At 44.6% G+C, this 27,172-nt stretch overlaps 1 protein-coding gene across 1 annotated transcript in view; it reads left to right on the top strand.

Annotated features, from left to right (window-relative positions):
* LOC119187311 (uncharacterized) overlaps positions 1–27,172 on the top strand; it is a 293,285-nt gene that overhangs the window by 1,488 nt on the left and 264,625 nt on the right. Inside the window, exons 2-7 of the mRNA XM_075870274.1 lie at positions 2,468–2,626; positions 14,722–15,039; positions 16,667–16,723; positions 17,058–17,192; positions 17,447–17,503; positions 17,841–17,897. Of these exons, the coding sequence (XP_075726389.1) occupies positions 2,468–2,626; positions 14,722–15,039; positions 16,667–16,723; positions 17,058–17,192; positions 17,447–17,503; positions 17,841–17,897 (783 nt within the window). The remainder of the gene's footprint in view (positions 1–2,467; positions 2,627–14,721; positions 15,040–16,666; positions 16,724–17,057; positions 17,193–17,446; positions 17,504–17,840; positions 17,898–27,172) is intronic.

Raw genomic sequence — 27,172 nt, 5'->3', positions numbered from 1 at the left:
AGTTAGCTCTCCAAGGTCCGGTAGTAATCGCCACAGAACACAAGAGTCAGAAGAAAGATACATTGACAATGCGTGGTGATAGAGTTTAGGAACTACGCGCAGGCCAACATACGATCTGAGACCCACTCTCACAAGGTGCGTTCCGGTAAATGCACACTTGGCCCATGCTGCACAGTGTTGTCTGAGAACGTAAGTGCCAGCCGCTTTGCGGTACATGTTCAACGCTATTTATTGCCCTGGTGGAACCATCTTAAAGCTCGAACTGCAGAAGGTTGTGTTCTTATGAGCCTGCATAATAAATTTAGGGTTAATGTAGTAATGTCAGCCTCAAATACGATTTTGAGTGTAGTCACTGCCCCTGTCTTGTTTGCTCACGCATTCTGAACATAATCAACTGGGCCCTTTTCGATGGTGCTTGATCGCAATATATATTTCTTTTGGAAAGTAACGGCTTTCTGTCACCCTTGTCTCGTCTCGCCTGAAAGTGATCAACATTGGTTGCGTATTTTGTGACGGGGTGACTACATGCTCTCCCATAGTAAGGTATCAAGGGCTCTAAATCACTAACCACTTTTTCTAAACACGTTTTCAGCTCCCCATGGTGTCTGCAGCAGATAATTGTTCACAGTCTCCTTTAGCTGGATTGTAAATGCTATGAGACGTGTATAGTTGTATATTTCCATGCACTCACGAAGCGCCAGATGGTTAAAGACCCTTCCACAAGGACGTCTCTCTAGTCCCAAATTTTCCATTCGTATTAAAGCAAGAAAAAAACCAAGCACATGACTACTATTATTTCAATAGAATATATGAAGAAACTTCAGAGCTTCATGTTACATACGGAGGTGAGCGCTTTCTCATGTTGAAGTTAGACAGGTCAGAGTAAAGTCACAGTTTAATTTCTTCCAAGAAACATTATTTAGCTTTTAGTTATACACAGTTTTAAGAGCCGCTGATAAACTGCCACTTTAATTCCCCGATAGCTGTCGTTACTGTTACATATTACTTTTGCTGAGTTTACATATGTGTGGTATCTTTTATGGCCGAACTGTAACGTTAACGTAACAGTGTTAACAATTAGGAATATTTGTCTTAATGAAAGAAAGGCGTAAAATTATGGGTTTTTTCTAAAAACAGTTTCCGCCCCGCAGTGGTGGTCTAGTGTCTAAGATACTCGTGCTGCTGACCCGCTGGTCACGAGATTAAATCCCGGCTCCAGCGGCTGCCTGGAGGCCAAAATGCTGTAGGCCTGTGTGCTCAGCTTTGGGCGCACGATGAAGAACCTCAGGAAGTTGAAATTTTCGGAGCCCTCCAATATGGCGTCTCTCATAATCATATGGTGGTTTTGAAACATTAAACCCTACATAGCATTAAAAACTGTTTCCATATCCGTACACTACTCAAGCAATATTTAGGATGGGTGCGTGTTCTCTTCGGTATGACCATTATTCTATTCTATTATTTTCGGTACTATATTTTACTGTTTGCACAAGGGAGCTGCTGGCTTATAACACACTAACACTCACAAGCCCCACAAAAATGTCCACTAGTGTCGTAAAAGTTTGAGTAACGTTTTCTAATTCAGGCCAGCGATTGCTTTAGGATAAGTTTAATGCGGAAGATGGAGAGCTCTGTCAGGCTGTCGCTCCCTTCTGTTTTCTGTAACCAATGCTTACTCTACGTCATATTACAAAGCATTCATTACGCTTCAACGAGCTCTCAAAGCGGGGGTCAAGTGCGTGCTACACACAATGTAATTGCACAAATACCTCAATTCTTCCAGTAATAGGTGCTACTTTACTGAATGCCAAAGAGCCACTGCTCTTTCAATAGGGATACTGGCATCATGAATTCCCGCAGTGCGTGAGATTTGTAGGCATTACATATATACCTCTGAAAGTACGATGCATCTTCCTTTTCCCAGTAACTGTAGCGTCATTCTTAACTTTGATCATCGTCATTTTACTAGCCACTTCGCCGGGCCTCTTCAGCAGCTTATACTAAGGCTCAAGGCGCACACCAAAAAAAAATAATAATAACAAGCTCACGTTCCTGGAGAACTGGACGCGGGCAGCCGCAGTCACTTTGCTTCAGCTGTGTTAGAATAAAAGGGGCAATATAGCCACGGTCTCATCGGCCTCCTTTAGGTCTGTCACGTTTTTTTTCTACCAAAAATTCATTGCTGACACCTAATCAATTTTTTCTTCGAACTACTTTATCGACTTGTTTTAAAACTTCCAAAGATTTATCTGATACAATATGCTTCTCGTGATATGCTGAACTTTACTAGCTATTGCAAAAGACGTGTAATCAGAAAATGGCGTTATACTGCACAAGAAATTACGTCGTAATGTTACAAGTCCAATATGAGTAATGTAGTTATGACCCGAGTCAAGGCCATATATTTCGATTGCATGAAAACGCTATCAATAAGGATTAGATAAAGAGCTCTGTATGTTTTTTACAGACTACCAGCAAGAATACCAGCCCGAATACCAGCCCGAATACCAGTTCCAATACCAGCCCGCAAACAGTCCTCCGGCTGCTGCTTATCAACCTCCAAACGATCCTGCTTACCAAGAGGGTTACTACGTCAATCAGGTAGCTGTAAATGAGCCTGCCAAGGGTTAGTATGTTCCCACATTTTGCTATTGCCTTAGATTCAATAGTGACTGCTCCTAAATTTATGCACACATTTATTCCTAAATGGTTTCCTGTTCTGGTATCACATAAAGCAAAAAATTCATTTCATATTGATGAATATGCATAAAGCTACCTACACCCCGTGCTTTCTCTTTGGCATCCTTCGAATTTTCTGACTTCAATGCGGCATGACTTTCGAATCAAATGGTGTTCCTCTGTCATACCCTCTGAAGTAGAATGAGTTGTGAGAGCAAAGCGACCATGCTCTTCTCACCCGTTAATTAGGGCCGATTGAGGGTTGGGCCAAGTTAACTACGTAAGTTTACCTTCCTTTAAATGCAGCGTAATATATAGACGGTGAGCTCGGTTCTCCTCTTAGAAGGATAGGGGTTATGCAGTTTATGCGAATCTCGCGTGGGCATAACTTTTACGAGATCTGGCACTGCGTTTTTTTTTTGCAAGCTGAATATTGTGTCGCGCCGAAATTAGGCTCTTTCCACACAGCGGAGCATGTCTCCTGTCAGTCATCTAAGCCTCCAAGAACATACACTAAAGGTTTATTTTACTGTACTTCCGGTGCACTACATGCGCCCGCTATGAGTGCACTAAATGGGCTGAATAATGGTGGCGCTTGGACCTAGTGCACTGCTTACGCTCTAAACACGTCCGCAGGCAAAAAAAAAATTGGCAGCATATCCACGGAGTGAATGATGGAAAGTGGGGTGAAGCATTCGTTCGTCTATTCGTTCTTGCTTCCGTCCATCCATGCGTCCGTCTGTGTGACTGTCCATGCGTCCATCCGCCCGCCCGTGCGTGAGTCTGTTCACGCGTCCGTCCCTACGTTCGTCCATGCATCCGCCCCTGCGTTCGTTCATGCGTCCATCCATGGATCTGTCTGTGTGTCCGTTCGTCCTTCTATTCAACACCCAAGTACCACCATCTCGCATCTTTTCATCATATATTCCCCATATAGAAGCACCGCCACCCAGCAGACACTCCAAGGACTAAACGAGGGGTGGCACACGCACATTGTCTTACGGCTTGCGCTTCGTGTCTACTTCCCGCCTTTAAACACCTCGAGTTCATAATATATACTACTTCACTGTATTCATGGCACTGCGGCCCAACGCTCGCTAAACCTTTCCAAAACCAAGGAGGTTACGCCCAGTGAGTGTAACGTAGCTACCTTTTCCTGTCAGATAGGGCTCAATGTACATGCCAATGGCTGCTAATGGGAAATGAGAGACAGGAGAATTCGGCTTTTACTTTCTTACGGCTTGCGCTTCGTATCTACTTCCCACCTTTAACCACCTCGAGTTCATTCATGGTATATACTAGTTCATTGTATTCATGGCACTGCAGCTCAACGCTAGCTAACCCTTTCTAAAACTAAGGAGGTTACACCCAGCGAGTATGACGTAGCAACCCTTTCTTTTCAGATAATGCTCTATGCACATGCCAATGGCTGCTTATGGGGATCGCAGCGTGCGCTTTAACTAAAAGCCGAATGCTCCTGTCTCTCATTTCCGGTTAGCAGCCATTGGCATGTACATTAAGCACTATTTTTATTATTCAACAACGCACAGAAGAAGTCTCTCACTGGCACCGCATTGGAGGTCAAAATGTTATACTTGTTACATACTACAACGGCTACGAGGGATGAACGGGTGCCGCTATAAGGAGCTTCGTCCCTAAAATTTTTTTCGGGATGAGGGGACACCACTTTCATCTGAACTATGGGCCGACATCACGTGTGGATGCAAAGCAGCGGGGAGATAGGGAACGTCACCCACAGGAGCTCATCTACGTCACCTTAGGCACGTGCATCAACATTCAGAAATTCTACCTTGCAACGCTGCCGGTGACCAAAGCAGCTAAACAGCCGGTTCCTCAACACACCCGCCAGAGACATCAAAGGTGGTCCTGTGCTATTCAAAGCAGACGCGCTCTGTCTCAAGGATACGTGGAATGCCGCAAGACCTATGATAAACGGCTGCGAAGTCAGGATGTATGCTTAGGAAGTGTCTCGTTGCCTTCGCCGCCGACTCGAAAAGAGAGGAGGCAAGCGTAGTGTAGAAGCGAGAGAAGGGCAGGGGGACGTACATACATTGTGGGGGTGTGGACGCCCCCTACTAAGGAAGGATTTTCTTGCCTTCGCCGTCGACTCGAAAAAAAGGGTCAGCGTAGGAGAAGAGAGAGGGGAAAGGAAATGTGCATGCGCAGTGGGAATTGGAAGTGTGAGAGAAGGATGGACACAGTCCCGTGCAAAAGTTGCTTCGCATTTTAAAAAATCAGGAGCGGCGTGGGCCTGGTTTGCCATCCCATGGCTACGCCACCGTAATGAAATCAACTTCCCTAAAGGGTGGCCCATCGACCCTTTTCGCAACCTAGCAAGAGCCTGAACCATGTATACCGACCACAAGTATGCCAGATGGCATACTTGTGGTCGCTTGCACTCGTTAGTCAACACGTCAACACGTATCTTTGGCGCCACCATAGGCCCACCGAAACCAATGTTTGGCATTACTTTTTTTCAAAAGAAAAATTCAACTGATTATTGCAATTCTACATGTCAGCTCAGCATTGTGTTCTGCTATTGTAGTATAATGCGCTACCATAGAAGTGGGCACTCTAAATATAAAGTATTCAAGCGTTTGTGTTTTTTTCGCTCCGCGTACTATACATTTATTAGATTTAAATGTACGCGTATTCCCCTTGTCGAAGCATGGCTGTGTAGCCTTGTGGTAAGGACACTCGCCTTATCACTTTGAGGGCATGGGCTCAAATCTGAGCTTCAAGAAGAATAGTTTTCCTGGTTTTATTTATGCCGAAGACAATGTTTGTTTGGCCAGCCTCTCATGGCGCTAAAAGCAGCGCAGTAGCTCGACCACAAGAATAAATTAGAAGGAAACTATCTCGACGCTTACTTAACTATTGACATGTTTGGGGGACGGGGCTCTCTATTTATCTATGCCATGCCCCGCCCTCCTTTTTTTTCGTATTCCTTTCTCTTTCGTACATAAAGCTGTCCATGCTCTAAATAAATCAGTCGTTCGTTGGCGCAACACCATCCGCTATTTCTCGTTTTTTTTTGAGTCCGTGCCTTACCTGAGAGCAATTCGAAACATAAAGACGTACCAATCAGCTTTCCGTCACCGTCTTATTCGCATTTTGACGCATGCGTGATTTGAGTCCACGTTAAAAATAACAAGGTGCTGCTTACAAGATTGCGAGTGGCATTTTTTTTGTTGCAGTGCATGATAGTTTTTTTTTAAGTTAGACAGCGAAGCCTATTGCTAAAATGAACGGGCTACCAGTTTTCTTATAGACATCCGGGCAAATGTCTACCGAAAACGAAGGACAATACTTGGCGTCTGATAACGCAATAAGGGCAGGTCAGAAATTATGGTCATGTTATCAGTGTAGGAAAACATGGCACTAGATTTGAAGTTCGCAGCGTTTCCCGCAATGAACCGTCTTTTTACACGATAGTAAACCGACATATACTAATGGTTGTCAGTGCAGCCACCGACTGCTGTTGCTTACGTGTCGTTCGAGGAGAACTGCGTTTACAAGGTATGCTCGTGTAAAATCCAGCAGTCTTCTTAGAATTCTCTTCTTTTATATTATCGATGAAGATACAAAGACTTCCCTGAAGCAGGAACATTGTCCTCTTTAGAATTCTACCACAGGCCTTGAAATGACGAGGTTTCACATTTACGATACTTTAGTCCTCCTGCCATGTGAGCAACTACCTTGAGGTAACACTTTTTAGCTTATCATACATCTCCCGGATAAGTTTATTTTCGGAATAGGAAACTTGGTTCTGCGTCAGTAGAATCCTGTCCTGAGACTTTACAGACGATGCAGCCACTCACACGAACGCATGGATTATAATTGCAAGTAACAATTTTTTTATGTTGAACACCAACGAATTTGTACGAACGCACGACAAGTTACACGGAAGTTAGTCATATGTTTCCGCGTAAAATACTTCTCTTGTACCTACGTGTGTTACAACCTGTCGTGCAGGGTGCTAATTGATCTATGTAGCGGGAAACGTTGACTCAATTGATGTCCTTTTATTAATTTCCTACTTTGCGGAGCAGAGTATCTGGGCAGAAACGAGCAGGAGAGCTACCATACGCTTCCTAGCCCGTTACAGTTAAGCATCATGTATACAAGGTAGTGTGGCGTAGAAAATATGTTCACCGGCTTGACTGGTCGACCATGGGAGAAGCCTCTGCCCTGCAGCGGGCATAGTCAAGCTGATGATGGCAGTGACGAGTGACCGCAAAAACATTTGGTGTAGATAAAAAAAATAAAAGTACCAATTAGGTGCGCATTAAGTACTGGTATAGTGCGAAACCTAAGCACTCACGATAGACCATTCTTTTTCGTTTTATTTCCAATTTCGTTCAGACGTCCAGCCGCAACTGGACACAGTGCCTGGTAAGTATAGAGAAAGAGCTTCTGCTTCCATCTACTAGTTTAAACATAACAATTTTTTGTGTGTAGTTGTGATGAAATGGTCTAACATCCCGTTTCAGACGCCCTGAAGTAAGTATTATTAGAAATGTCATTTGTCTTGTTTTTTCTACAGTTGCTTCATTATCTATCATGTCCGTATGCTAATTTAATAATGGCCAAATACTACTTTACACTAATTGAACTAAAACAGAATCATAACCAATTTTCGTAGCTAAATGGCGTCAAACGGTTCACAGCAAAATACTCTTTTCGTCCTCTCATATCAGTAAAACTGTGTGTTTGCGATGTAGTTGCTTTTCCGATCCAGCGTTATCCACACTACATCGTTGTCTTTCGGAATCGAGGTTTTCATGTGTCCTACTGATTTTGTAAAACAACACGTCTTATACATTCGGTGCCCTTCATACGGCCAACAAGCTTTCAGTTCCCAACACAGACTCTGCGGCGTCCGTGATGCGAACGCATAGCCTGCACAATTTGAGTTGGTGAACATTGCCTGTGTGTTCCCTGTGTCTCACGTTTGGGGCAAAACATAAGCTGGCACTCCTAAATACGTCCGGTCATGCACTTGTTCACGAAAAAGATTATATTTGACTCGTCGAGGTGTTAAAATTGCACACCCTAACCAGGCGCTCTAATGATAAAAACGTGATAATATAAAAGTATTGTGAATTGCAGCGGGCAGTTAGTTCCATTAAAAATCACGAATTACATTCGTCTTTCGTTTCTCAAACGAATTCAATTCGAATATAATTCATGATTGTCAACAAAACTAAGTACATGCCACAATTCAAAATGCTTTTACTTTACAACTTACATTACCCTTTTGTCTTATCCGGAAACCTTCCATACGGCGTCTCTCATAATCCTATCTTGGGTTTCGAATCTAAAACTTCAGATATTATTATTGTCTTTATTGTTAGTAAACATGAGTATTGGCTACATATTTGGCGTGTGCAATTAGGCGTAATCATTGGGGTTAAATGCTCGTTACTTGAAAACAGTATATGGATAATCCACGCGCAACATCGGTTCAAGAAAATCATTAGATGACAATGCACCTTAAGTAAACGATGTGAAGAAGTCTTGTTGGGACGTCTGCTACGCCAAAATTGGTTGGGCGTATGTGAATAAACTATTCGGTATAGCGTACACGTACAAAGATGTATGAAAACCAATAAACCTGATGCACTAGCAAGGATGTGATGATGCCGAAAGTGCATATATAAAACACCACTGCACAGTGGGCGCTGACCACGTCATCACTAAGAGGTTGATATTGCTTCTTGTATGCATGCGTTGCGCGAAGGATATAGGCAACCAACATAGTGTATCAAGTATGAGCACCTTTGTTTCCTCAGAACGTTTCTTTTTCATCAGTAGCTACCTCGTAGTTTGAAACATCCGCTTCATGAAAAGCCTATTACAAGAGATAACGATCATGATTCCGTTGTGAAGAATCTTTGGATAACTGCTTTTAAATTTTCGTACACCAACCCCAGTCTAAGCAAGCCGTATCAAACTAAGGTTAATCGAAATATTCTATACTTATCATAACTATCTTGAATTACAACAATTCTTTAGCGTCAATTGCTAGTAAAACTCATGGCTTCGTCGAACAGAAACAGCTGAAACACTCCATATATCGAATAACCACATGAATTTTGCTTTCTCTCGTAACTATTTTCGTTTTTGTCATGGAATTATACTGCCCATAAATGTCCGAGTAGAGGGACTAGGAAGACTTCTGGGAGACGACGGCAGTTACTATCGTACGTATTTATGTGCATTCCCCGCAATTCCTCATCACTGGGGTGCGTATCTGTTGTGCGGTGTAGCCATTCGGTCACCGCGTGCACGTCCTCTCCTAATAGCTATGGATAGCGCAAGTCAGAAAGATCTCCTGTTTTCCAAAAACGTTATCCTTAATTATTGCAGTCGAACTTCGGGAATTGAAGTCCTACGTCGCCACTGCGCACATCATGCCACTGAGCCAGACACGTGTGGTACTGACAAAGAAGAAACAAAAGGATTGGCGTTAGACCTATAACACATAATTCGCGCTTCCTGCCTCCGATGAGCACGAAGGGCGGCGTACGAAGATCTTCAGGTGCTATCAACCCCGCGACTGTACGATCTCGTGGACAATTCGTGCAGTCCCACATACCCAAATACAAGCCTCCGAAAAATGCAAAATTAAACAAAAAATTGTTGCCACAATGCATTTTATATGCATTCTGTGCCAGCGCTGTGATGCCGGCTTGGGAACAGAAAATTGCATCTCAAATACAATGATATCATCAAAAGTCTTATGTGGAATTATCAAGTACATTGAACTGATTGACGAGTTTGATGTATGCGGTGTTGGCAGTAGTAGTTACTCCGCCTTGAAGTCAACCATCAAAGTAAAAAAGCAATGTAGGAAAATTTCTCTGAGAAACGCAGTTACTAGACAACGACAAGGTTTTTTTTTGAAATGCCACAGTCATCCTAGTTTGGCGTCCTCCATCACAGAGTGTACGCTGGGCGCAATGGATGCCTCGCAACGACTCGACGAGTTTTCGCAACACCACTGCCCAGTTTTGTGGCCTGACTGCAAGCTTTGCTGTTAATATCACGTGTGCAACAGTTTGAAGAGCCAGTTCAGATAAACTTCGTTTTATTGCTTTCTTTTATTGACAATGTCAAGTTCATTATTCGAGTCAATGTAACGAAGAAAACGTACATATTATTTGAATGCATAATCACATTACAGCACCATGCACGTTCATTTACACTCTTGCTAATTAATATTATAAATAGAAGGACCGAGGAAAAGTCAATATACAGTGAAACTCTGCAATCAAATGTTCATAACAAATTACCATATAGACCAAATTACGCAGAAAAGCAGATCTAACGCATTTTCAAAATCTGCAGACCTGTAACAGCTTAAAGGTGCTTCAAGCAAATTGTACCACATGATCACGTGAGTCAAGTAATCTAAGCCTCCAAGCTTCTTCTCTTGCTATCCTAATTCAACCCTTCGCATCAGGTACAGAAGTGAAGCTTTCGTGCTCGTCATTTGGTTTGCTTGCGTACGGCAATCACCAGCATATTACTACTAATTTGAACCTTCACTGATTCGTTAACCTCGAGCATTTGCCCTTTCTCCCATTCCAGAGGGACTTCTTCAAAGTTCAACTGCACAACAGTCGCCATTTCCTTCGTCGTGATTACATTCCTGCTCATCGCCATTGTGTTCCTGTCGGGCACAAGTAAGGAGAATTGTCGTGTTTTACAGGAAAAACAATACAAACCACCGGGTCTTTCTTGCAGAGGTGCATTTACAAAAAAAATGCTCATTGATGGCTACATTTCCATCAACTCCCTATTTTCATGCAAGCTCAAGGAAAAGTTTCACTCTGAATTTTATCGAAAGCTGTTGTTCAAGACATCCCTAACGTCCAATGGTAGTGCACATCGTGTGAAAGCCGGCACATTAAAACTGTTGTGTCCACGGTAGCCGGAACAACAGGTGTACGTAAACAAGCAATACAGAGTTTCATCACTCAAAAGCAATGGAGGAGATTTAGGAGGGGGTTCATTGGTATATATTCATCAAGACAACTTGACAGCGCAAACAAACGAGACAAATCAAAAATGAACACAAACAAGCGCATACTAAAACTTGAGTTCAATTGCGACAAAACTTTAAACAGCAAAAAAAACGAGTGGAAGCGTCAACACATGTAAGGTGTTGTCATGTAACCCGCCGTATCAGTTTTAGAATGTGAGACTGTGTTTCTTGAAAATACTTGATGTCGGTAGAACCTTCTCCGCGTAAACCTCTCTCCCACGCTTCTTTTCGGCTATATATTTACGCTACAAATAGACCAAAGTTTCAGTCTACGATTAATTGAATTCCTTCTCGCTTCGTCCCGTTTCTTCGAGCTGCCAAGTTGTCAGGACGAAAACGAAGGCACTTGCGCGCAGCATGGTCCGAGTGGTGTTGGTCGCCCAGTCCACGGGGAGCCGGAAACGGAGAAAGTAGCATATATTAGCAGACGATGACTGCCTGCCCGTGTTGTCAGGCGTCCGGCAAGCTGGAACACAACATATACTTGTTCACCCATTACAAAGCGCAAAGCCACAAATCATCATCATCGTCATCATCATCATCATCATCGTCGTCATCATCGTCGTCATCATCATCACCATCGTCATCATCATCACCATAATCAGCAGCAGCAGCATCATCATAATCAACGTCATTATCATCATCTTCATCACCATCATCATTATTGTCATTATCCTCGAGATTGAGTGAGAGAGGGGTGGTGTCGCCACTCGGCTGCTGGCTTTGAAGCGGGAAGGTGCGGTGTACACGGGTGTCTCATAGTGCTCTGTGAGACACGTCAAAAAAAAAAGACAGCCCAAGTGGGGGAGTCTTTTCTATCAGTATTCGTCATTTTCTCCGGTGTGCGCTACCATACTCCTCATTAATCAACCCACTAGCCCACAAGTACGGGAGGGAATGCAAAGAAACGATAACAGCATGGCCCGCTGTTTCCATTGCGCTCTGTATACGGAGCCCTGTTGGTGAATGGGCGCCTTCATTCCAGTTCAATTTAATTCCGAGGAATTAGTTCTTGCTGCTATTCTATTTATATCAAATTTTTGCATTTAAAAAAAACAGCTCATTCCCACTCCGGGATTGACCGGACAATGAAATTTCATTCCTTTAGATCTTCAACGTAAGAAAGGCATATTGATTGTTTCATCTAGTCATTGATGAACGCCCCTTAAAACTAATGTCATCAGATTAATCAAGAACTGCGAAAGTACGCAACACACGCTACCAAGGTATAGAATGTTAGTGGCCTCGTTAAAAATTTCGTGCGATACAAAAAATCTTTTAATTCTAATATAGGAACACTTCTCCCGCTATGCCCTGCCGGGGTTGTCTAGTGGCTAAGGCACTCGGCTGCTGACAAGCAGGTCACTGGATCGAATCCCTGGCTTTGGCGGCTGCACTTCGATGGAGGTGGAAAATGCTGTAGGTCCGTTTGCTCAGATTTGGGTGCACGGTAAAGAACCCCAGGTGGTCAAAATTACCGGAGCCCTCCACTATTGCGTCTCTCACAATATTATGGTGGCTTTGGGATGTCGAACCCCGCATGTAAACCAAGTCACTTCTTCATTTACACCTGAAGTATTTGCATAGTGAGCAAGTTTGGACGAATATCATATAAAAGCTTAATTGTGTTAATGCTGAGATGACGACAGAGTGTCTTTTTATGATCACAAAAGTAGTGCTCAACAAGGCTTTGCTACAAAAGTAAGTACCTAGATGTTAAAGCAGACGTTATCGTCTGCCGGCTTGCCAGCCTTTTCTTTCGTTGCGTGTGCTCACATTCATGCTCACTCTTTAGGTGCCGAATAAAATAAATGATACGCCAGCTGCAGCATGTGTAGCTTCGGAAGAAAGCTGCAGCGGACACGCAGGTCGTGGGATCGAATCCCTGCTGCAGCTGCTGCATTTCCAATGGAGGCGGAAATGCTGTAGGCCCGTGTGCTCAGATTTGGGTGCGCGTTAAAGAACCTCAGGTGGTAGAAATTTCCGGAGCCTTCCACTACGGCGTCTCTCATAATAGTATTGTGGTTTCGGGACGTTAAAACCCCCAAACCAATCAAACAAGTTGAAGAACTTCTCCTGCAAGGCAGAGGTTGATGAAGGCAACTGCTCATGTGTATAGCAGGCCTCTGCGAAAGCCGAGAACAGTTGTGCGTTACGTTGCTGCACTGCTCCACGCAAGGTCTCAACGTTTTTCGCGATAACTTCACTCTGTCACTAGTGTTGCCGAATGCATCTATCCCATTGACTTCCGTTGTTTGGTCCAAAGCTGAACGCGCCTACGGTTCACTTGGTGTAAGAACATAGCTATGCCGTAGTCAGTGTATCTTGAGATAAAGGGAATCATGGTTTCGATTGTATTAGGAGTGCACCTTTCTTTTCGTTCGCCGATTTATATTATCAAGGAACCTGCTAGGGCGCCTATGCCACCTCCGTAGTTACACACGGTGGATACCAACGGCACAGATTCGCGTTTACGCGAACACAAACCATGAATCAACACATGGGGAAAAATTGTAGTGGAGGCGCGCTGTTTATATAGGTACCGCTTGCAGTCAGCCAAGTTATTTTCAAAAATACCGCTTCATTGTTAAATTTCATGCTCTGAATTCCTAACGTTTGAAGCTTGAAAACCAGCGCGTAGAATAAAACCGGCTCAATTTTTAAGAAAACGGTGCAATTTCATTCCCATTCTATACCGTGCGAAAGGCACCTAATTCTATTCTTATTTCATTCCTGCAAACGTTGTCCCCATTCTAAACCGATTCCTTTCTGAGGTCGCGTTAATCGGAAATGACTCCGGAGTGGTAACTCCGCAACACTGTCCTGGAGTCGTAATAAAGAGATGCTAGAGTGGTTATTGGTTGTTGCACGGATGGCTCTGGTGACCTTTTGTGAATACCTATGCTACAGTTGAAGAAAGAGCATATAATGTAGATGGCACACCTTTTTGCGTTTCCTCCGTTACAAGTGCGTATACATTGCGGCCCCACTCACATTTTACTTAACAAATTTTTGTCATTTTTGTTCAGATTTCAAATATGTTGACGCGCCCACCTCTCCTATTTATTGCTGTATTTCCTTAATCAGAGCCCTAGGCACATATCTTGCTGAATGTTAACATTGAATAGCTTTTGTACGTCAAAAAACTGATAACTTTGCCCTTAATGCGTTGGCTCACGTTCTAAAGTAACCTTGTCCTTGTTTAGTTGACATCTCCGATCTAACTTTAAGATCACCTATGTTACCATTTCATCGACTTATAGAGTACCTCAATGTCATTGCAGAAGACCTTCTATGTTTGCGTAAATAAGGATGTTCACCCTCTTTACCTTGAATATAGGGAGTCCCTTGCACAGGAGGATGTACCAGTACTCAATACGGTTGATGGGTCTACCCTTCGGCAAACCTCACTAAAATCAAGAATGTCCCTTTAAGTATAATCTTACTCCTCAAGTTACTCTTGCGTTGCTTCCTTCGACAATAAAGGTGCATAAACCCTTTTGACGATTACAAAGCGCCGCATGTAGTAATCTACTCACAGTTGTGTTGAGGCATTCGTTTTGTAACGCTGCTTTCACTACTTGTCATACTTCTACTACAGTAAAGCAGCGAATTGATAATGCTCAGGGACAAGCACACGCTCGAAATCACACGCTTGAAATAATATAAACAAAATTCAGGTGCTTGATCCAGCCATCAATTGGTCTCACTGATGCCGAGAAAGATTTTTAGTGCCTTCCTTTGGGCCTATTTAATTATGCAACATTTTCCCAATGAACATTCAGTTAGACAACGCTTGTGTCATGCACTTAGTTGTGTTTTCTTTTTTTTCGCGTGCATTGCGGTGAGTAACTATGCTGCGTCTGATGCCGAAAATATCAAAAGCGTATTTGAAAACGTGGCGTTTGCTTCCCTGGCCATGCGTGCCTCGATTTATGGCTTCTCTCCACTTGTGCATCTTTCGTCAGGCGACACTGACGACGACGACGGAGATGATCTGGGAGGAAGCGCTGGAAATGGGGGAGGACGAGCTGGTGGTAGTGTTGCAGGATCGGCTTCGTCAACTGAAGCCCCCGTCATTATGATTGGAAATATCACAGGCATGCCCACAGTCGAAGTAATAACAATACCCCGCATAACCAGTACGTCTACCCTTCGACCACCGCCAAGTGCATCCCCGAGAACACTGGCTCCGACGCCAAGTGCGTCCCCGAGAACACTGGCTCCGACGCCAAGTGCGTCACCAAGTACAACGACTACGACGCCACCCCCGGTCATCACATCAGGTTAGTTTCTGTTAAGAAACCAGATAAAAAATATTGAGGCAACTTTCCACTAGTGCTTCTTCCCGGAAGTGTGGAGACCTCCCACGAGTGAGTGCATATAGAGCCCACTTATAACGGTACCGTTTTGCTGATGCACCGGCTATAACAATTAGAAGCTGCCGCATTATAAAGTTTTGTATGTTTTTGATGGTGAGATAACCCGCTTACAGCAATACCCACAGGTCGCACCACCGTTTACTACAATGAACTATGGTTACGGCGCCCCCATGTAAAAAGGTAATAGAACGTGAAAGGCTTGAAATAGTGAAGAGAACAGGAAATTAGAGCCGCTGAAGCCCCGCCCAGACCCAAAACGTGCCCCAGCACTCCTTCAGATTTTGACTATGGTTCAATCAATCAATCAATCAATCAATCATGATTTATTTCAGCTTCAAAGACATTCAGTGGAGCTTGGTGGGTACGGACAAAAAGCCATAGATGAGGCTTGACAGGGTCCGTACCCCCGGGCTTGGCAAACGTGGCGTACAGAGTGGCGTACAATCGTGACGTACAAAGGCAAAAACGGGCACATAACAGTTATCTTCATTGCAACAACATAAGCGAGCTAGTGGAACTGAAAAATGTACACAATAAAGAGAAAAGGCACTGGTACAGTATACAGAGAAAAGGCACTGGTATACGAGAAAAGGCACTGGTACAGTATACAGAGATGCACTCGTTCAAAATGAAGGGGGAGAGAGAGATTCACAGGTACATTTTCTCATCATACACATGCGAATTGAGTACGCGGAAGTGTTACTTATGTTTTTCGGATATGTTAAGTAGTAGCGGTAGCTGATATTTCAACATCTTCACTGCATAGCTGTAAGGCATTGCGCCAAAGCTAACTTTTAAAATCGACTTTGGTGCGGGGGTGGTAGTGGGTTCTGTTCATACATTTTTAGACATACCTTTTGAGTAGGACGTTAAAACTGGGAAGTGTTTAGGCACTGAAAATTCTAAACGTTGTCATCCATTGGCTGTATGGGGTACACATGGTTCAACGAAAGTGTCTGTATTTTCAACGTATCTGAAGAAAATGGCAGCTTTGTCATTCTTATTATCACTAGTGTCTGTGAGCATACCCCATAAAATACAGTTTTTTCACAACAGCCTGCCATTCCCTGATTTGCATCCTTTCGTGCAACCTGTTTTAAGTAGGTACAAATTATACCAATGAAGTTATTGTGGAGCGTGGTTATTGTTAACGTGGTTTCGACTGTGTATATGAGTTAAAAGTAAGTGAACAAGTTGATTATCACTAGGTACTCTAAAATAGATTGGACGTTACTAGAGCTTTACAAGAGCAACTTAGCAACAAAAGCAGAATAACTTGTACCTGATCTTGATAAAACTGGTGGACTACACGCTATAAGTCAGTACCAAACAGGTTCGTCGTCATGGCAATTCGTACTAGATAAGGAAAATGGGTGAGACTTGTTTACAAGCGGGCTAGGGAATGCATGGAGTTGAGAATAAATATTTGTCGAGTGCCTTCAGAATATCATGAGTTTTTTTTTATTTTTAGGCAGCACACCAGCTTTGTCTTGCTAACATTTCCATCTGTGTTTTATTTTTTTGCTTCTAGGCGGCCAGACGACGCTGACAACTCCCGTGAATCCGCTCCCTACCGGGCCCGTTACAGGTAAATTGGCCGTCTCATTACTAGAGGACGTTACTAGAGCTTTACAAGAGCAACTTAGCAACAAAAGCAGAATAACTTGTACCGGATCTTGATAAAACTGGTGGACTACACGCTATAAGTCAGGACCAAACAGGTTGGTCGTCATGGCAATTCGTACTAGATAAGGAAAATGGGTGAGACTTGTTTACAACCGGGCTAGGGAATGCATGGAGTTGAGAATAAATATTTGTCGAGTGCCTTCAGAATATCAAGAGTTTTTTTTTTTATTTTTAAGGCAGCACACCAGTTTTGTCTTGCTAACATTTCCATCTGTGTTTTATTTTCTTGCTTCTAGGCGGCCAGACGACGCTGACAACTCCCGTGAATCCGCTCCCTACCGGGCCCGTTACAGGTAAATTGGCCGTCTCATTACTACAGGACGTTACTAGAGCTTTACAAGAGCAACTTAGCAACAAAAGCAAAATAACTTGTACCGGATCTTGATAAAACTGGTGGACTACACGCTATAAGTCAGGACCAAACAGGTTCGTCGTCATGGCAATTCGTACTAGATAAGGAAAATGGGTGAGACTTGTTTACAACCGGGCTAGGGAATGCATGGAGTTGAGAATAATTATTTGTCGAGTGCCTTCAGAATATCATGAGTTTTTTTTTTATTTTTAGGCAGCACACCAGCTTTGTCTTGCTAACATTTCCATCTGTGTTTTATTTTTTTGCTTCTAGGCGGCCAGACGACGCTGACAACTCCCGTGAATCCGCTCCCTACCGGGCCCGTTACAGGTAAATTGGCCGTCTCATTACTAGAGGACGTTACTAGAGCTTTACAAGAGCAACTTAGCAACAAAAGCAGAATAACTTGTACCGGATCTTGATAAAACTGGTGGACTACACGCTATAAGTCAGGACCAAACAGGTTCGTCGTCATGGCAATTCGTACTAGATAAGGAAAATGGGTGAGACTTGTTTACAACCGGGCAAGGAAATGCATGGAGTCGAAAATAAATATTTTTCGAGTGACTTCACAATATCATGAAGAGTTTTTTTTTTAATTTTTAAGGCAGCACACCAGCTTCGTCTTGCTAACATTTCCATCTGTGTTTTATTTTTTTGCTTCTAGGTGGCCAGACGACGCTGACAACTCCCGTGAATCCGCTCCCTACCGGGCCAGTTACAGGTAAATTGGCCGTCTCATGAACCACATGCCCAATTTTTCACCAACTGCTAAACGAATGAGTATTAGTTTCATTAAAGTGCTTTATTTATGTACAAAGCGCTTCTTTGCATTTGATGCATAGGAGCGCTTTGGTGAAGTATTCTTGTTGTTACAGTGTACTTGAATTAAAAACGAGAACGCACGCCCAGTAATTGTAACAGCAATTATTCACTGCAAAAAAATTCATGAGCCAGTTTCTTAACCAGGCAATTGGGGTCAAGAGGGCCTTTGCGTGTGTGCGTCTCACGTAATGCTGCTCTTTTGTTGGTCACTTTTTGCTGGTACGTTGACGTTTTGACACCACCGTGCTGCTGAAATACCGGGTGGCATTTTCAGAGTTGGCGGAATGCATGCTTAAGAAATGTTCCAACTGCCCATGCGTAAACAATACGCGCTTTATAACCATACACCATTACGTTTGCGAAAACCACGTATTCGTAACGATAACTGCTTTTAGTGTTTATTATTTGAACAAATTATAATTATCACTGTGGCGACCTGGTGCGAGCTTGCCCAGTTTTTGAGAAAAATATTCATTTAAAGGGCAACTCGTTCTCTATCAAGCAGCTGCCAGGCATTTGCAAAAGAACCAGAACGTACGATATTTCTTTAATAACAATTCTGTGCTTGCCTGCGTCCATTCTAGCCTCACTAGATGGCTTAACCTATCCAGTGTATCAGGCGCTTTAGGCGTTTCAAGACTCTCATGAATTTACGGCTTCGGTATTCTAGGTCACTCTAGGTTTAGTAAGCCAGCTGTAACCAGGTGAACGCAATTCGGACTCGCAATTCGGCTTACTTTAACTCGGCGGCTGGAGTCTCCGCAAAGTGCATATCGCACGTAACCATGAACGAAGATGTATTTACGAGATAGGTCCGTAAACGTAGCTTTTACGGCAAGTAGCTTACGTTCCATAAAAAAAAAGTGTTGGAAACACCTTTTTGAGCATCGCGTTGCACTGTCAGCGCAGAATGATAAACGCTACAGTCCTTATAGAGTGACTTGTGTATGCCTCTTCTAGTATAAAAGCAGGCATCAACGTGTTGTTATGGCGCCCCAGATATGCTCAATAATTCCTTTTTAATTGACAATCGCAAAACTATGAACGCTGAAGCTTGAGCAATATCGGTGGGCACTGCGGATGGGGTTGGCCGTTTGATGCCGTTTGAGGTATCGTTAAGGGTGGACAAACAGACAAGTGTGCAGACAGACAGACAGACAGACAGACAGACAGACAGACAGACAGACAGACGAACGGACGGACAGACGGACACACCAAAATTTTCCCGTCAAAGGTCCCCCGGAAAGACTATTGTCTTTAAAAGTCAGCACTTCATAAAAGGCCAGCGCAAGCGCGGATCTCTTCCGGTATCCCGTAACGCGGTACCGTAAAGAAGTATACGTACAAGCTGAAAACTCTTATTATTCCTTTCAATTAAGCCGTAATGCATGTGTTCAGCAGCGTGCCCTTTCAGTTGATGAATGCAGCTACGATATACGACAGTTCATATGTAAGCAGCAGTGAACTGCACCACAATGAATAGTCCAGCAGGCGCATGGTCTCGAGCGAGCGCAGCGTCGACGCCTGTCTGGAGTGGGTGGCATGGCATGACGTCACACCTGCCGCACACAGCCTTCTGTTGGAGGGCATTGCGAAGCGATTAAGCGTAGCACTCTCTGAATGCATTCATTCAAAAAATTGCTTCTATTAGATCTTCACGGCTGATTTGATGAAAGAAAAAAGCATACAAGCTTGATTCACAGAGTACGCTTGCCAAGGCCTAATCTGAACTAACGCTATGCAGTGTATCGGAATGCAGGAGGTACACTTGAATGTCTTTCTCCTGCGTTCCAATACCACGACGATTAGACAAATTCGTGCACTACTCATCCTTCCCATGCTTACTGGGGTGCGGCGCGTTGCAGCTCCCGTAGACACCAGCGCCAAAGTTCCGTCTTGTTTATTTATAGGAAACCGCGTGCCTGCTTTCATGTGTTCTGGCTAACGTGATAACTGGTTATTTCCGACAGTGGCCGAGCCCATGCCTTCCTATTCGTACATCTGCACTGTGAGTAAGCCGGTGCGCAAAAATCAGGGCTACCTGCCCTACGACGGCATGTGCGACTTCCTTTTCTACGACTCCCTGTATAAAAACTCCAGGAGCAATCTTCTCGAGGGCATCAACGAGATGGAGTCCGATCCCCAGGTCATTGTCCTTCACGCGAGAAGGTACAAGAGGACCAAGTCCGGCTTATCATTTTCGCCCGAGTGAGTGAAATCTTACGACTAATTCAATGTGCCAGAAAGCTGAAGCACATTTGGGTACGATGCATTTATCTAGGGGCAAAAGATACCTATTCATAGCAAAAAGACATGGCATTGTCTGTCGAACGCCTACAGGCTTTTGTTGAACACAGTTGGCAATTTATAAAGTGTCCCTCAATTTAGTGCAGTCAATTCGTGATTGAACAGACCCACATTTGGTCATGCGCTTATGTCATGCTATGCGGTCATTGTGTGTAGTCACAATAAGCGATGTTAATAATGACGTCATGATGACGACATGAGTTTCGGCGCCCTGTGGCGCATAACGTCAAAAGATTACGTGGTGATTTTTGTTTGAAAGTTGATTGTTGCCATCATCACTTGTATTGACGCCGATGACGCCTACACTGTCGGGTATTTTTCCTGTTTGATGATCCTTCCAAAATTCACACCTTGATAAAAGTATTTAACTTATGCATGAATGGAAGCACTTGGCGATAAAAGGCACGCTTCACGCAACGTGTGAAATCGGACTAGAGGCAGTCGCGCACTGCGGTAAAAGCGAATGGCATCGACATTCTGGCTCGATATTTCAAGCTGTTGCGTGCACTGATTGTGTGTGTGTATACTCAAGAGCTCATCATGTGTCCTCCTACTCGTCTCCATTTTTAAATCTTTCTGCAGAAATGGACTCTTCGAGGATTACAAGGAGCATGGATTTATGAAAACCATTGACGCCATTTGGAGCCAGAGCGTGTCGAACTTTGGCTTCCTGGACCTCTACAGGGAGTTCACGCAGCCCGCCATTTTCGCAGGAGCCCTCGCGGTGCTAAAGGTGAGTTTAGTGCAGCCGACTTTAGTGGCTCACGAGCCAACATTGAATGGTCTTTGATTCCCGTGTTGGATTGGAAGTCGTACACACTAGAGGCTACCATCGGTCTTGCGACTAAGTCGCAAAGAGACTGCTTGCAACTGGTCGCAAGTGAGTGAATTGGTTGTAGAGCAACTGCTCTGGCTCACTTTCTTGATGCTGAAATCTTTAATTGTGCTGCTGTAGGGGCAAGTCTTTGTATCAATCGCGTGCACCGGAAGAGGCCATCAGCTTACATTGCGGGGCTATGACAAGTTGAGCGTCTGTACAAGCAGACCTGCTTTGTCTGTCGTATTTGTTGGTGTGAACATCAGTCTGCCCTAATGTTTCTTCCTGAAAGCCAGTCGTAAGTGGTCACACCATGAGTGTACTTTGAAGTGTGAATAATTATTGAAGCTTTACGAAGCGAGTAGCCAGCCGCAATTATTTTATCTCATGACTCGTTAGTTTCGCAAGGCTCTTTAGAGTGGGCCTTTCCAGAACTCTGAGTGCTGAAACTAAATAGTTTTCTTCATGCTTCAATACATAGAAATGAGGACATTCGTACACATCGTTCACTCATGATATAATCAGATACTTTATCGTAACGTGAAGAAGGGTTTATGTCCTCTGTCTGATGCCACTAAAACTTCAGCTACTACACGTGATTTACGGCGGTACTAGCGTATGAATGGAATGAGCTACAAGCTTTAAAAAAAAGTGGCTTCTGTATACGGCAACTAGGCCTCGCTTACCAATGCCACTAAACCTAGTCAGTTCGTGATGTACCACGAGAACTGCCGAAAGCACTTTCCACTCTAGTGTTCTTAAAGTGAATTTTGATGTTATTTTGTTCAGTTGGGGGGGGGGGGGGTCGATACGATTACTCTCACCTGTGAAAAGCTTCATGTGAATCAAGGGGTCTCAAGCCTCAATGATTGATATTTGGAGCGCAACGAGAAGTAATACGACTTGGATGATTCGCATCCTATCACTCATCGCAATGACTGTGCGGGAGATAATATTTACGAAAGCCCGTATTCTTTGCAGCAGGGTCAACAACAATTCTCATGTACACCACTAGTTTCTTTTCTTGAAAAATAAAGTTAAAAATGAAGAACGTGAGACATACCTCAGTCACACCATACATTACAGAGAGGCACTTCATTGAAACATGCCAATGAAGGCAAAGATAAACTGCCATAGATAGAAGAGCATGCGAAAGTCTTTTTTGAAGTCAAGAATTTGACGGAATCCGGTTTTGTCGGGAGGAGGCATTTGCAAAAAAAGACTAAATTCTGACCACAATAGAAGCACTTTAAAACAGAGACAAGGCGTTTTGGGTTCCACACGAAAGTCTTGTTCAAAGTGAGGGTAAAAAATGTGACGTGCTAAGAACGTTTCAGCAGGTGTCGCAAGTGTCGCGCATACAGGGGAGGCAATATTCATTGGTTGCGGTTGAAGGTGTGCTATGTTGTTTTTATTATCAATGTTTCAAGATAAAGACGCAAAGACAAATTATTCTCTTTTTCAGTGCTGCTGATGTTGTCCCAATCGATTTCGTGGCCAGTAGTTTTTATGTTTTCGGCATTCGTTTTCTTGAATTCGTAGCGATATTGTTTCAATCTCTGCTCGAAAATTTTGGTTGCGCCCACGTAAAGTTCTGGCGTCCGGTGCAAGGAATGCTGTATATCACTCCGGGATGCTTTTCTTTGGGCAGTTTTTTTTGTACTTTCACCAGATAGTGCTTTAGCTAGTGTGCAAGAACGTGGGTGATTTTCAGGTAGTAGCTCATTTGGGAAGCCTGCTGGCTAAGCACCCGGATAGCCACATCAGTAGCTTTATCATCTTGTAAGCCCTCATGGCCCGGAACCTAAATTCACGTTTTGGGGCTGGACGAGTGGTAGGCCCTTTTAGATTGCGGCCGACTGCGAGAGCTATTTTCCCTGCCAAGCAGTAAGCACATATTTTGTGAGTTTTTATTACAATTCCCGAACCGGTATCCGCGGATGGTAATGCTATCGCTACTTCCCCTGCCCTACTTAAAATTTGTGCTCACATGAAGAGAACGTTGACGCGATTTTCCTGGTGAACCGTGGCGGCCATGTGAAAGTACTTGGTCGACGGTCCTGCTGTGTCTGCGTAGTGCACACGAGGTCGAGTATTGTGTTGTCTTTCCAGCGTCCCAGCCCACGATCTTCTTCTCCACCGCTGAGCCTGCGTCTTCATGTTACTAAGTAGTGGAGACACTCGGAGCATAGGCGCCACGGTTTTCGAATACGCTGCACCTTCTCTTGAGTGCAAGCGTGTTGTATGCGTAAGCGGCAGAGAAGGTGGCCTCTGGGGGTCGGCTGCATGAGCCACGATTGTGGAATCATGAGGTGAGTCTCCCGCAACTCCAGACAGGAGTTGAGCATGCCCAAAGCACTTAGTTCGGCGTTGGAGACAGCCACTGGAATAGCTAGAGCTAGCTTAGTTGTCTTGTGGATAATGGCTTCGTGTTCTTATGTCCTCTTGTACCTTTGTGTGAAGGTGTGGAACAGCGTAGGTGATTGGGCACTATGCAAGGCATTTCGGAGCCGAAGTGCATCTCTGCCTACCCCGCTTCCTCGAAACAGGGTAGATTATGAGGCCTACCTGTTTGTCATCTCTCTGTACTTTTGTAATATGGGAGTCGGGCGACAATGTCTGAGGAACAAACTGGCCCAGAATACGGAGATTCTGTAGCTGTGATGCGAAGCCAAGACACAGACGTGTGTGTTGTTTACTTATATTTTGGTTCCCCTGAACACGCATCATCTCTACTTGTCTTAATATTTTTTTCGCGCAAGCACCCTGAGACAAAACAAGAGAACCATGGCTGATTCAAAGGTTTCCTCTGATGTGTTTGAAGCACATTGGAGTCCACATTCGCTAGCATGCGCCTCAACTAAGGATACGGCTTGTTGAAGACGCCTTGGGCAAATGCGTCGCCAGCAGTCAGTCAGTCAAAGAACTTTATTTGGTCCTGAGAACACGAGAATACCCCCGTCAGGGGGTACCGTCTGGGGGCCCCGCCCACGATGGCACCGGGAGGTTAAAGCTCTCGGTGACTTCGTGGGCTCTCTGGACAGCCCTTAGCTGCTGGTCCTTTGCGGAGCTGGTGATAAGCTGGAGCCAGTCTTTCTCAGTGGAGGGAGACCCTGAGCCCCCGTGCAAGTCGTGACACTGCCACAGCATGTGCTAGAAGGTGCACCTCGGACGACCACAACGCGGGACGGGGGTCTATTGCGTCTACGAATTTTGACCAAATAAACGGACATGGATACGTGTTTGTTTGTAACATTCGCAGGGTGATTGCCTGTGGTCTGTTTAGATGTGGGTGTGGAAGCGGAAGCTTCCTACGCACTAGCTGATAGTGCTTACAGACCTCGTTGAAAGTGAGAGGAGGGTTCCTTTGCCACTTCGCTCCCTCAGCCTTCAAGTGCCCACTTCCGGCGCGGTGTGTGAGACCTCGCGCCTGGGAGTGTGCAAGTTCGTTGGCGTTTCGGATGGTTTCGTGAGCATCACTGCCCACATGACCAGGGAACCAAATTATATGCTTTTTGCCTGTCCAAGATGCAGCAGAGAGAACGCGCGCAGCTTCTTTGTACACCGAGCCTTTCATGAGTGCTCTAGTGGCGGCTCGCGAGTCCGTGTAAGTAGTAGAACGGTTCGTTGTGGCCATGGCGATGGCCACTGCCACCTGTTCGGATTTGTCGGCGTCCAAATTTTTAAGCGTAAGTGATGTCAGCAGCTCTCCCCGTAACGACGTAGCTGCTGAAACAAAGTGATTGAAAACTGCGTATTGCACTGCGTCAACGAAGGCGACATTGTCCTCAATCGTAGCCGCTGTTTGAAGAAGGGCTCTGGCCCTTGCTTTGCGTCTGCCGCAGTTGTGTTGGGGGGGGGGGTGCATGTTTCTAGGTACCTGAGAAACTGTATACATTTCCCTGACTTTGATAGGGAGCGCGCACTCCCTCTGTCTGGCAATGAGACCGTATACCGATATGCGCTAGTAACTGTCTGCCAGCCTCCGTGGAAGCCAGTCTTGCAACTTGGGCGACCTGTTGTGCCTCTACTATTTCGCTGAAGGTGTTGTAGACACCTAGCGCCAATAGATTTTCTGTACTGGTGCTCTGTGGGAGACCCAGTGCCGTTTTTTATGTTCTTGCGAATTATTGATTCTAATTGGGCTTCATCCCTCCTGCTCCACTTGTGGGCCAGGGATATGTCGAGGATATGGTTCATTACGAAGGCGTGAAAGAGTCTACGAAGGTTCTCCTCGGATAACCCCCCTCGTTTGTTGGCCACCCTCGTGATTAATTTTGTCATGGAATTGGCTTTGGCTGCGATGCGTTCTAACGTGTATGTGTTACTGCAATCCTCCTCCAGGAACATACCGAGGATTCTAACTTTTTTACGATCAGAATAATAGAGCAGTTTGTTGTGGTGATCAAGATATTGGGGAAACTTCTTTCTTTGCACCGATTGTTGGCCGGTAAAGGAGCAGATCAGATTTATTAGCTGACAAGCAGAGTCCTGCTTTGTGAAGAAAATCTTCGACAACCCTGATCGCTGTTAGTAATCGCTCTTCAATTTGCTCATCACTACCTCCCTCGCACCAGACGGTGATGTCATCAGCGTAGAAGGCCTGACTGAGACTTTCAATCTTGGCCAGACTGTGCGAAAGTGCCCTCAGCGATAAGTTAAATAAAAATGGGGATAGCACAGCCCCTTGTGGAGTGCCTCTGGGTCCAAGGTCAAACGTCTTCGAGCCGAGAGATCTTAGGCGAATGGTGGCTTTTCTGAGCTCAAGAAATGAGCTGATGTAGTTGTAAAAATGTTCTCCTAGACCCGCTTCTTTAATGGAATGAAGTATGTGAGAGTGTTTGACCTTGTCGAAGGCCTTTTCCAGGTCAAGTGCCAGAACAGCTCTGGTGTCTCTGGAGACCCTGCCTATGATCTTGTGTTTTAAAAGCAACGTTACATCCTGCGTTGACATGGACGGCCTGAATCCAATTAGATTAAATGGGAAGAGATTCCTTTCATCATCAAATTTAGTGGCCCGCTTGAGGATAACGTGCTCGGCGACCTTCCCTACACATGAAGTGAGAGATATCGGCCGGAGCGAGCCAAGCTCCAGGGGTTTCCCCGGCTTCGGAATGAGGATGACGGTCGCGTCGCGTCACTCTATTGGAACCTCGCCAGTTTCCCACACCTTGTTGATTTTATTCGTTAAAAGCTCGATATCCTCGTCAGGTAAATTCTTCAAGAGTTTGTTACTGATCCCATTGGGACCCGGAGCTGATCTGCCGTTGAGTTCATATAGAACCTCTCGTACCTCTGCGCACGTGAAGGGGGAACTAAGAGGGTCTGTTCCGTTCTCTGGCAAAGCAGGAGGGTAGTCATTGTGTGAGGCGGGTTCTGTGCAAAGATATTTCGAGGCGAGCTCATCGATAATTTGTGTCTCTGTCAGACCAGAGTTCTTTAACTTGTGGATAAGTCTGTCAATTGTAAGCTGCTGATTGGATTTAGATTGTTTATCTCCCAGTAGATGTTTGAGCAGGTTCCACTTCGCACCACTCCTCATTTGCCCGTCGACGGCATTGCATACTTCGTCCCATTGCTGTCGAGCTAGCGTTTCACTATGCTTATCTATCTGCCTATTGAGTTCAGCAATTTTTTTGCGTAGGCGTCGGTTTAGTGTCTGCGTTTTTCATTGAGCCTGCAGCGCGTTTTTAGCCCCCAGAAGGTGGGCTAATCGACTGTCCATGCGCTCTATTTCTCTTTCTGTCTTCACTTCCTTAGTGGAAGCAGCAACGTCTTCTTTGAGGCGAGGGATTAATTCGTTTAACGAGTTGTATTTATTCTCGTCTTGCTTTCCCATAGCTCTAAAAAGGTCCGAATCTGTGACGTGAAATTTTCTGAGCGGTGGCGACGAGAATCTTATCGCGAGGCCGGTAATGTAGTGATCACTATTTAGATTCTCTTGTAAGTTAGTCCATATGAGTTCCTCTGCATTCCTAACCATGGTCAATTCTGGTGTGGTATCCCCTCTGACCGAATTGCCTATTCTGGTTGGGTATCGTGGATCTGTG

Source organism: Rhipicephalus microplus, chromosome 8, assembly GCF_043290135.1.
Source record: "Rhipicephalus microplus isolate Deutch F79 chromosome 8, USDA_Rmic, whole genome shotgun sequence".
Taxonomy (NCBI): Eukaryota; Metazoa; Arthropoda; class Arachnida; order Ixodida; family Ixodidae; genus Rhipicephalus; species Rhipicephalus microplus.
The sequence above is the reverse complement of the archived record's forward strand: the minus strand, read 5'-3'. Positions and strand labels throughout refer to the sequence as shown.